This window comes from Borostomias antarcticus (genome assembly GCF_949987555.1).
Source record: "Borostomias antarcticus genome assembly, chromosome: 10".
Classification (NCBI taxonomy): Eukaryota; Metazoa; Chordata; class Actinopteri; order Stomiiformes; family Stomiidae; genus Borostomias; species Borostomias antarcticus.
In genome coordinates this window covers 16706828-16719327 of record NC_140243.1, presented here as the reverse complement: position 1 = coordinate 16719327, position 12500 = coordinate 16706828, and the positions used below count along the sequence as shown (strand labels likewise).

At 46.6% G+C, this 12500-nt stretch overlaps 1 protein-coding gene across 1 annotated transcript in view; it reads left to right on the top strand.

Moving 5' to 3' along the window:
* Positions 1–4536: 4536 nt before the first annotated feature.
* itga10 (integrin, alpha 10) overlaps positions 4537–12500 on the top strand; it is a gene marked incomplete at both ends in the record, with an annotated part of 30471 nt that continues 22507 nt past the window's right edge. The window contains 4 exons of the mRNA XM_084444340.1: positions 4537–4588; positions 10103–10214; positions 10540–10649; positions 11133–11221. Coding sequence (XP_084300466.1) covers positions 4537–4588; positions 10103–10214; positions 10540–10649; positions 11133–11221 — 363 coding nt within the window. The remainder of the gene's footprint in view (positions 4589–10102; positions 10215–10539; positions 10650–11132; positions 11222–12500) is intronic.

Below are 12500 nucleotides of genomic sequence, written 5' to 3'. Positions count from 1 at the left end.
AACAAGTAAAGAGTACGCGAATAAAACATTGAAACAGGAGGGAGGATTGTCAAGGAAGTCTACTTAGTGAGGTGGAGCCAGGATTTGGAGAGTCTGTATTTGATTACTGAATAAATGAGGCACACTTTATCACCCCCACCCCCCTCCTCCTCCTCTTCATCTCTCCATTCCTCTCTTTTGACCAGTTCCAGGCAGCGGTCAGACCAACTCATACCAGACACAGTGATGTCATAGCTGGACATGCCATATCACTTCCCCATTGGATAGGGTGTTCTGTGGTGTGACTTGATTGGTTGTGGTAGACTGTGTGGTTTGGGGAGTGCTAGGAGCACACCTCATAAAACTGACTGGCCGCTGGTCTGGATTTATGACAGATGTGACACACACGCACGTGCGCACACACGCACAACAAAAAATCGAATAAATTGTTGTATGTGCAAGAGGTTATAAAAAAAAACCTTCACAATACAGCACCTTTTCAAAGAGGCAGAGAAAAAGTTGTGATCAGGACGACGAAGCCAGGCCAAGTTGCTGAAAGTAGCTGACTGTATAAAATATCATAACTGTAAAAATAAAAAAAACACATAGAAAAAGAATGCAAGCAGCTCTGCTGCCAACTCAGATGAACTTTAGAAGTGCCAGGAGACAGGAGGAAAACAGGCTGGTCTACTGCTAGACCTATACCGCTGCACAGGCCACAGATATTGTTGACCTGGATTTGTGATAGGTAAAACTTAACTGCTTCCAGCCACCAGCTATATATCACATCTACATGCTGTAGTAGCTCATTCAGTCATGTCTGTATGTAAGTCATGACATATGTAAAGATAAATAGACACTTGGCGGTATCTCACACCTTACACTCCCTGTCGGTGGGACGTTTATCACCAGCCTCTATCTGACAGCTCGGGTTATCAAGTTACAGCTGCGACGCAAGACACAATGGATATTTATGACATCTGAAATGTTTGACTGACACACAGCGTATTCTACACACTGATGTCTATGGTGTAACAGACAGCATGTGCTCTCTTGCATAGCTTGGCTCAACATCTGACAGTAATTTGCCGTGTGCATATCTGAGCTATAAGCCTGACAATGGTGTGCGACGGCACAGCGTGTGGTTCTACCTCTCTGGAGGAATCTCAGGCGATGTAGGTGGGTGCTTGCGTGTGAGCTCGCGAGCTGGCGTTATTGCATAAGGCTGGGAATCATCGCTACTATGCTGCCAGTCTAGTTAACACCCACCCGCAAAGCAATGCTAATGTGGGAAACTGAGGGTGTGTGTGCTCGCGCACATGTGTGTGTGTGTGTGTGTGTGTGTGTTAACTTGCATGTGGCTGTGTGAACACACTGCAGACATGTTTTATGTGAACTTGAATGCAAAATGTCTATATATAGTACAAGTAGTGCACATGTGCACGTATGGTATGAGCTTATTGCAACCTATAATTGTGAGCAAATATATGAGTGTGAGCAAATATATGAGTGTAAAATGCACTACATGCAAATTGATATTTGTATGCTGGAATAAGTGTGTGTGTGTGTGTGTGTGTGTTTGTGTGTGTGTGTGTGTGTGTGTGTGTCTGTTGGTTTTAGTTGTTGCCCAAAACTCATCTGTATTTGATCACATGCGTTCTTTCCATTTACCTTCTCTCAAAGCCCTGAGGAGCAGAGCAGAGGAGAGAGGAGAAGAGGAGGGGAGAGAACAGCAGAGGAGAGAGGAGCAGAGCCCAGGAGAGAGGAGCAGAGGAGGGGAGAGAACAGCAGAGGAGAGGAGAGAACAGCAGAGGAGAGAGAAGCAGAGGAGAGAGAAGCAGAGGAGAGCAGAAGAACGGAGAAGAGAGGAACAGAGAGCAGAGCAGATGAAAGGAGAGGAGGTGATAGGAGAGGAGGTGATAGGAGAGGAAGAGGAGAGGAGGTGAGAGGAGAGGAGGTGAGAGGAAAGGAGAGGAGGTGATAGGAGAGGAGAGGAGGTGATAGGAGAGGAAGAGGAGAGGAGGTGAGAGGAGAGGAGAGGAGGTGAGAGGAGAGGAGGTGATAGGAGAGGAGAGGAGGTGAGAGGAGTGTTCTGGAAGGAGAAGATTGAGGAGGAGCAGACACATAATGCTGAAATATTATCGCTAAAATATATAAGAGTCAGAAAAAAACCAGGAACCCTGCCAGAGTAACCTGGTTCATTGTATCATGTAATGAAGTTTGTGACAGCAGATCCACTCCTTTTTCTGTTAGAGTTCCAAGACTGGCAAAGTTCCCTCACCACAAACAGTCGTCTTGACATGTGACTGAGAGAGTTGATTTACGAGAAAAACCAAACATGCTTACCACCCAACCCAGAGGTGACACAGAGACTGTTGCCGTTAAGCATTGATTTAGGATCAGCTTCCACTCCCCCCAAAACCATCACCGTTAAGAGGAAATGCTCGGCGTGAGCAGACTGTAGTGCGGCTTCATCCCATCCATGGAGATATGTCCCTACATCCTCAGCCTGGCCCCTGGTATGGGTTAGAGCAGAGTGACACCTAGTGGTGACATACAGACACTGATCCTAGAGGTAACAATTTCAACACGCAATTGGACCTGGCGCCTTTGGACAGTCCACGAAACCGCAGGTACAATGGGTGACTGAAGTTTGATTCAATAGCACCATCTGGTGGACACTGAAGCAGTGCAATTTTTGCTAATCCGAGGGCCCAGGACCCCTAGGGGGCCTCAGTGCACTACAGAGGGCACTATTTCATACAATAATTTAGAATTTAAATTTTAGAATATAATTTAAAATGTTTGTACTTCTTTGTTAGGACAATTCTTGTTCTAAGGCTGAGATGAGAGTGGGCTAAGAGGGAATGAGTGAGAAATAAATTAGTGAGTCACAGTGGTATAAGAAGAGATCATGATGGTGGAATGAAGAGATAGAATAGGAGAGTGGAAGTGAATTCCCCTGTCCCTCTTACAAGCAAACACACATACGCACCATGGAAGCATTACACACACACACACACACTCTCACACACACACACAAGCACACACACACACACAAGCACACACACACACACAAGCACACACACACGCACACACATACACACACACACTCACACGCACACAAGCACACATACACACACACACACACAAGCACACACACACACAAGCACACACCCACACACACAAGCACACACACACGCACACACATACACACACACTCACACACGCACACAAGCACACACACACACACACAAGCACACACACACACACAAGCACACGCACACACATGCACACACACTCACGCACAAGCACACACACACACACACACACACAAGCACACACACACACACAAGCACACACACACACATGCACACACACGCACAAGCACACACACGCACAAGCACACACACACACAAACACACACACACACACACATACACACAAGCGCACACACACACACGCGCACGCGCAAAGCAATGGCAAACACAAATCCATCAAATAAACACCTCTCTTTCCACAACTACCATTAAAAGAAAGAGTATCTAGCCAGTACAGCTACAGCATGTTTGGAGAAACTGCCCTTTCTTCACAGTGGAAAAAGTTCTGATCAATCATGCTCATCCAGCAACGTAATTATAGGGAAATCTTCCTTTATCAAAACACATACAAAGAGAAGTCGCAAAATGGGGGAACTGTATATGAAAATTGAGATGGACGAGAGAGAGAGAGAGAGGTGGAGAGAGAGAGTGAATGTGGGTTTGAGGTTTTAAAATGTGAACCAGGCGCGCGCAGAGGAGTAGAGTTGGGTGGAGGGAAGCGGGAGAGCTGTTAGGCTACTGGAATAAAAGCGCTCTTTCATTTTGGAGTGAGCTAGGCTAGCTGGGGGATAGGCATGCAGACAGAACACTCAGAATCTGAGCGATAAAAAAGCAAGGGGGGGTTCATTTGAACATCATGTTGTTAGGGGACCAACATCATTGAGCCTGTTCTGAGAAGTTAGAGGAATGTAGCCTGTGGTAGCCTAATTTTTAAGAATATATAGTATATATATTTTAAAGCATGAGCCAAGTGGAATGCCACTCTCACTGATTGATTGACAGGATTTCTTTTTTGTGGAAGCACCAGAAATACGTAGCCTAGTTGGGAAGCTGTTACGCATTAGTGATGGTTAACGACCCTAAATGAGCTCTTGTTCGTCGGAACAGGTGTTTGGTTTTGAGTTGGAACTTGGAATCAGCGGAACGTATGTTGACATGGGTCATTAAGGTGCCAGTTCCTTAACGATAGCAAGTTCCAGAATTGCTTAAAGGGTGGGCTAAGCTGCTGTCAGTAAAACATAGTAGGCCTAGGCTACATCGCCTTTTTTCACCTTACCTCACACACGCCAGCAATGCCACTGCTACAACGTTTGAACGGATTTGACCGGTCCCTGGAGTTGAGTGCGAGCTGAAGGAGCGCGTGTGTGCGCCTTGTTATGCCGACGCGCAGTTAAACCAACTCGAGCGACTCTGCAAGAGAAAACACCTTCTCCATCTGTCCACGTCCCTCTCACAAATGGAGCTGCGCAAATACCTGCTGTTCCTGAAGTTTCTAGTCCTTCTCAAAGGTAAGACATAAATCGTTTTTCCCTTTAGTCATTCTTCATTTATACTCTGGATCTCCCATCTCGTAGCCCTCCAGCGAGATGATGAATGAATGATGAGCAGTTTCACCACAAACTTTACATCTAGCAAGTTGTTTTGCTATAATGGCCCATGGCCCATCTGCTAGTGTGCTTATACATAGCTACAGTTCAGGGGGTCTAAACCGTAGCCTTGGCTCTGGAAGCCGTCAGACCTCTGCTACATATAGCTGGGGTCTTCCTCTCTGGCATGTCTGCTCTACCTACAGCTGTTTCTCCGCTTCTTCTGCAGTGTCCAACTGGGCGATAGGGTCATTAACCTGGGCAGCTTCCTCAGCGGACACATGTCAAAGGGCTAATAGCTGCCAGGATTGATGTAGTGCTTCTCGGGGTCTCCAAACCCCTTCCTATATTATACTTGGGTAAAGTGACTTCCCAAAAGAAATTCCATTCCTTATTCCTGATGCGGAGAAAAGCCTATATGATGCATTTCGAAAGGACTGTCTAACTGGACAGACCTCAGGTTTATCAGCAGGCCTAGTATCCATCTCTACCACACAAATTCTCCATGATATCTGAGCTATAATAAAAACGACATTTCCGTTAAAGTCACGTAGACTTTGAGAACACTTTAAAGTCACGTACACTGTGAACAGTTAGTCCATCACATCCATTCCATTCTTCATGTTCCCTCTTGCATGAAACCTCCTTCACCAGCCCTGCTCTGCAGCAGGAAACCACAGAGGCCTACCATTGTAGTCAACCTAAAATGAGTGTTTAGATAGGCAATAAGCAGTCATTAAACTGCCATATTACAGTACAGTAGCTGTGAAAGGTAAAGAGATTCCAGCTTTCATGGCTTGATTAAACAAGGCATAGCCATGGTTGTGCATCACAGGGCGTGTTAAAACTTTAAGTGCTTCCTCTGAGGTTGTGAGGTAGATTATGGTTTTGATATCCCTACCTAAACACAAACAGACTCTGTCAAGCTGGTAGTTTACTGAATGTCGAGGTGTTTATGTCCGCCAATGTAAAATGCAGGTTAAATACTGTTTAAAACCATCTCAGCCTGTAACGTTGCCACCAGCACGGCGTTCTGTGGGTGCCCTGTCCAGGTGCTGAGGGAGGAATGAGGACTACATCGAGTAAATTACCTTCCACTTCCCACAGTCAGACACTTTGTGGTTAACCTGCACGATGTACTTCATTACTTGTTTGAGTCAAGCATGTAGGGACCTTGTTTCATTGTATGACGTGTGTGTGTGTGTGTGTCCTTCGGGTCATGCTGGAGTACGTACTGTAGGTGTGAGCGTGTTTGTGTGTTTGATGTTGATGGCTTCTGCAGACCTCCAGTGTGGCGTCCCAGGACTGTTATGCTTAACTGAAATGTAGAACACAGGTGTGAGAGTGTGTGTATGTGTGTGTGTATGTGTGTACGTGTGTGTGTACATGTGTGTGTGGGTGTGTTTATGGGGACAGGGGAATTCCTATGCTCCCACTCTCTCTCCTCCCATTCTATCTCTTCCTCGTTACAATCCAGCTCTCCTGTCATCTACCATTCTCTCTCTCTCTCTCTCTCTCCCCCCTCTCCTCTCTATTTCAATATTTCTCAGTCTTTCTCTCCTCCTTCTCCTCCCCTTCTCACTCATCTGTTCATCCTCCCTCACATGTTTATTTCTCCTTAGCTGTTCGCGCTTTCTCCTTTCCTCTCCATCACTCTATTTCTTTCTCTCTCTCTCCCACTCTCTCTCCGCCCCCACGGCAACCCCCCCCCCCCCCCCGGGGAGCAGCAGTGATGAGAACAGAACAGGACATGATGGAGGGATGGTCTGGGAGAGGTGAAGAGAAGCAGAGAGGGAGGATGAGAGAGAGAGAGAGAGGGGGGGGGGTGGTGAGGAGGAGAAGCCTTGCAATTGAATCAGTACAAGATGTCAGAAACAGACCGACATGGAGACACCTTGACTGCGGTGGGTGGGACAGATGTGTGAGTCTCAGAGGTGACCTAGACGAGAGAGGAGGAAGATAAAAAATGAGAAAGAAGAAAGAGAAGTGGGGGAAAGGAGAGAGAAAGATGGAGAGAGTAGGAGAGTTTTATGACGTAAGCCAATTCAAAAGAGACATCAGGACCAGGTTCTGCACACTGTCACACAGGCATTTCTCTGCTACCTACGTAATAGTGTCAGCTTCACTGATACTCACACACACCCACACACACACACACATGCGCACATGCACACACACACACACACACACACACACACACACATGCTCACATACACACACACACACACACACACACACACACACACACACACACACACACACACACACACACACACACACATGCGAACACACACACACACACACACACACACACACACACACACACAGCACTGTCTTGACTTAAGTGTGTGGTTGTACACTCAGAAGAATCTGGACCCGGTTTGGAGGCGCAAATGTTTACAGTCAGTTGCCATGACGATTGCTGTTCTGACCCATAAACCCAAGATGGAACCATGAGAGGAGGAGGAGGAGGAGGAGAAAGACGAGGAGGAGGAGAGAGGAGGAGAGAGGAGGAGAAAGAGGGGGAGGAGAGAGAAGGAGGAGAGAGGAGGAGGAGAGAGGAGAAGGAGGATAGAGGAGGAAAGATAGGAGGAGGAGGAGGAGAGAGGTAGAGGAGAGAGGAGGAGGAGGTGAGAGAGGGGAGGAGGAGGAGAGAATAGAAGGGAATAGAATAGAAAATGTATTTGCCATACATAACCAGCGGGAGGAGGAGGAGGAGGAGGAAAAAGGGAGGTTTTATGTTGGGGGTAAGGGATATGATGAACATGGACAGAAGAGAATAAGAGATGGGGGGGGGGGGTGATCAGAGGAGCGGATGGCGTGGTGGTCTGCGGGTGAAGGGAAGAGATTAGAGAGAGAGAGAGAGAGAGAGAGGGGTGGACGGGCGGCTGTCTGGGGATGTGATGACTGAGAGGAGAGGGGCTGTGTGGTTTGGGTTTGGGAGATAGAGGGCGATGAGAGAGAAGGCAGACAGGATGATGAAGAGCGGTGGTTTGAGATCTGGGTGGAGGGTGAACGAGATGTGGGAGGATAAAGTGACCGAGGAAGAGGAGGAAGTCATGACGGGGGGTTGGGGTTCTGTTGCTGGAGCAGACGGGCCTCAAATTGAATTTAAACTTATGGGAGAGGCGAGTGTGAGAGCAGAGAGAGAGAGAACCATAAGTGAAGGGAGAAAAAGTTGAGGCGGCCGACTAGAAGCGTTGAGCTGAGTGGAGTTTGAGTTTGAGTCATGTCTGGCTGTCTAATGACAGTCATGGAGGAGGAAGGGACCTAACTATTACCCGCTCAAAACAACCTCCAACCCATATTCTGCTAGGAGAAGTAAAGAATGTTCTGGTAGAATTCGTTTGGAAGAAACTCCTCACACAGGAGCAGGATGACTATGTTGCTTATCCTTCTCCTATAGAGATGTGTCCGCTTACACAGAGGGTAAGAGGTCAAAGGTTAGAGCAGATTTATGGTTACATGACTGACCTGTGGCTCAAGTGGAAGGAGATAGAGAGAGAGAGAGAGAGAGAGAGTGGTAGAACGATGAGGAGGACGGTGAAAGTCTGATTATGAAGTTTGAGCAGGGGAGAGAGAGAGAGAGAGAGAGAGAGAGAGAAGTGAACAGGAGGAAGAATGAAGCTTTCAGAAGCAGTGAACATATCCAATTACCTTCAAGTCATGTTGAATCCCCCTGATTGTCCTGGCTTCTTGTGTGTGTGTGTGTGTGTGTGTGTGTGTGTGTGTGTGTGTGTGTGTGTGTGTGTGTGTGTGTGTGTGTGTGTGTGCACATGTGTGTGTGTGTGTGTGTGTGTACGCATGTGCGTGTGTGTGTGTGCGTGTGCGTACGTGTGTGTGTTTGTGTGAGAGAGAAAGAGGGAGAGAGTGGATTTGGCCCAGTCGGTGTATTGCCCCATGGTGACGGTGTGTTTATGCTGGCTCTCTAAGGTTCTGGTTCTGTTAGTGGTGTGGGGATTACTGCGTCCTGCTCATCTGAACCCTCACTCAGGAACACACTTTGATTCTGTACTACTGTACCACACAGCCAGACCCTATCCAGTACGGTACACACAGCAACAACATAACAAAGTGCAGCGTAGTGCTCAAATTAAAGTACCTTATTATTAACTATGTATAAATCTGGTAAATGGTTATTTCATAGCAAACATAGCAAACTTGATGGATGATTCTGTATGAAGTAGCTATGTAATTGCTGGTGGTAAGATGCTTAAAATACAACTTGTCATATAAATCATTAGTAACAGTACTGGTTGAAACTGAAATAGGTTGAAATTGGGCTGTAAAAATAGTACAAGGTGACCGAAATCTCTTTAGATTTACATGGCAACTCCTGCTCTCCCTTTTTGAATCGGAGCGCTGGTCAAGCTTTTTGGACCTCTCGGAGAGTCCGGTGTTTGTCCACATCTCTGCCTCTTGCTAAACGGACTCCTCATAAAGAGAGCTGTGTGGTGGTTTTTATTTTGACAGTTGGAACTAGTTTCCGTGTCTGTTTTCTTGGTCTTGCACTTCCCCAACGACCTGCCCTTCTTCCATTCCTTAAGCCTTACCTCGCCTTACCTCTCCTCTCTCTCTCTCTCTCTCTCTCTCTCTCCCTCTCTCTGCCTCCGTCTCCCTCTTTACTGTACTCTCTCTCTCTGTATAAAGGGCAGGTCTGTGTGTCATAACAGGGAGCTACTATGCTCCATGGTTTTTCTAACACGCCCTACCCCCTCCCTCCATCTCCCCCCTCTTCTCTCCCTCTCTTTTCCCCTAGACTGAACTCCCCTTCTTCCCCAGAGGTCACCTTTGGTCACTCTGTTTATCCCTGTTTTCACTCTCTCTCTCTCTCTCTCTCTCTCTCTCTCTCTCTCTATCTCTCTCTCATCCCTCTTAACTGAATCTGGGCAGAAAAGGGAACATAATAGTTACTCAGCTTGGATAATAACACCATGACAAGACAATGACCGTCTTTAAATGTCAGTACTGTATGTCGTCTGTTCATGATTTTCTGTCGTCCTATATATATTTTGAAGCAACTCTCTCTCTCAAATTCAATTCAAATTCAAATGAGCTTTATTGGCACGATAGGTGAAAAGAACCCACATTGCCAAAGCAGTACATAAAATCAATATTAAAAAAATCAACATTCAGATTATGTATAAATAAATAAATAAAAAGTGAGTGTGAGGGTATGTTATCTCTGACAGTGAAGGGTCTGGGTTGCTGCGAGTTCAGCTCCCATACCCAGACCTAGCCTCGCGGAGTGAGTATCAGTGATTATGTGATAGTAATTATGTGTTTATGTATAAAAACATAACATAACATACACAACAAAACATGAAGCTATATATCAACAATACAATCGAAAACATTTAACAATAGTTCAATTTATAATATAATAACATGGGGATCTCTCTCTCTCTCTCTCTCTCTCTCTCTCTCTCATCTCAGGGTTGTGTGAATGTTTCAACATCGACGTGAAGCGTCCGAGAATCTTCAGTGGTCCAGAGGAAGCTCTGTTTGGGTTCTCTGTGCTGCAGAACGACGCAGACGGAGAGAAATCGTAAGTCATCATCATCACCACATGCGTGTCTGGGTTCTTGTGGCCCTAGTCTGAAGGTTTTGGGGATAAGCCTTGTCATTCGTTTATTACTGCCCAAATCAGTGGCGCCCATTCATGTGGTCAGCCAATCAGTGGCGATGGGAGATTCTCCCAGACTACGTAAAACAACAACAACCTAGCAACCGCTCCGCCAAAGACGATTGTAAATAATAATAACACATTTTATTTGAGGACGCCTAAAGACAACAACGGTTGTTAACATATACTTTACTTGACGATGCCATATCCTCCCCCTGACATGATTGGCTGTATGATTCTGATGCAGAATGCTGGTTGGTGCTCCCTGGGATGGACCACCCAACAACAGGAAGGGAGACGTGTACAAGTGCATTGTGGGAGAGGAGAGGAACTCCAACTGTACCAAAGTGAACTTGGGTGAGAGGCCTAACAGGGCAGATGATGACACTTCCCACAGATCCACAACCTAACCTAACCTAACCTAACCTAACCTAACCTAACCTAACCTAACCTAACCTAACCTAACCTAACCTTCATCTCAACCTTCACAACCTAACCTAACCTAACCTAACCTAACCTAACCTAACCTAACCTAACCTTCATCTCAACCTTCACAACCTAACCTAACCTAACCTAACCTAACCTAACCTAACCTAACCTAACCTAACCTAACCTAACCTTCATCTCAACCTTCACAACCTAACCTAACCTAACCTAACCTAACCTAACCTAACCTAACCTAACCTAACCTAACCTAACCTTCATCTCAACCTTCACAACCTAACCTAACCTAACCTAACCTAACCTAACCTAACCTAACCTAACCTAACCTAACCTAACCTAACCTAACCTAACCTAACCTAACCTAACCTAAACTTCTTCTGAACCTTCACCCGACAGGTGAGACTGCTCTTCAGAACGTGTCCAAGAACCTGAAGAACTCCCACCTGGGCATGACCCTCAGCCCAGACTACCCTGATGGATTCCTGGTATGTGTGTTTGGGATAACTATGTGTGTGTGTCTGTGTGTGTGTGTGTTTCCAGAGCCTGATGATGGGATGTGGGTTTGTGGAGGTTGTGTTTGTGTTAAAGGTTTTTTGAATGAATCAGCTCGGTTGCATGTGTGTGTGGACATGACCATATGTGTTCAGAAATGTCCGGGGCACGTTGCTGACCGTGAATACAAACATACACTAGTGCGCACACACACACACAATACACACACTCACACATACACTACCATCCACGTTGTACTGGCTGTAGCTCTCTGATCTAGCTTGGTCCAGTTCCGAGGCCACTTTGGTTAAAAGGGAATTACTAGGTGAACGTGCCAGCAAGCCGCCCCTCCTGTGTGTGTGTGTGTGTGTGTGTGTGTGTGTCTGGCAGGACGTTGTTGCTACTTCGGGTGCAGAGTCATATCCAGTTCACTAACGCCAGCCCTCTCACCCTGTTTATGTGTTCATGTGTGTGTGTGTATGTGTGTGTGTGTTTGCGTTACCCCCTGCGGTCAGGGTCTATAATGGGATCGGAATGCGTCTCCAGCCCTTTGTAATGACAGGCCTACCAAAAGCCATAGCACCTCTCACTCTCTCCTCCGTCTCTCCATCATGTCATTCCTAATCCATCCCTCCTTCTCTCTCTCTCTATCTCTCTCACTGTCTGTCTCTCAGCTCTGACGGGGCCTTCCATAATGACAGGGCGTGCAAAATCAGTTTCTCTCTCTTTCCCTGTCCATTTTCACCTTCTCTCTCTCTCTCTCCCCCCCCTCTCTCTCTCTTTCCTTTGTCCCAGTGTGTACAATATGAACACTCTTCCTTTTATCTTTTGAGCTGCTCTCCTCTCTCCCCACAGTCTCCCGTTTCCATGCCTCTGCTTTCCTTTGGGTTTTAAAGCCAAATAAATAGCCTGCTTTGAAGACATAAATGTTTTTATGTGACTGCGTCCCTCCACCCCCCTCCAGCACAATCGAATGGAAATGACTTTACTGGTCTCTGGCGTTCCAGCTCTGCTAAACCACTCATGAAAACAGCCAGCACGTCAACAATAGTTTCACCCCCCCCCCCTCTCTCTCTCTCTCTCTCTCTCTCTCTCTCTCTCCCTCTCCCTCTCTCTCTCTGTTCCTTAACCACTGTTCTAGCCTTTTCCATGACCTACACTTTCTTCTCCCCTACTTCTTTACCCCGTCTTTCCCTCTCTCTGTCTCTCTCTCTCTCCCCTGCTTTCCCCCTTACTGTACGTCTGAGCCCTGCTCTACCTCAGTGGTGTTTA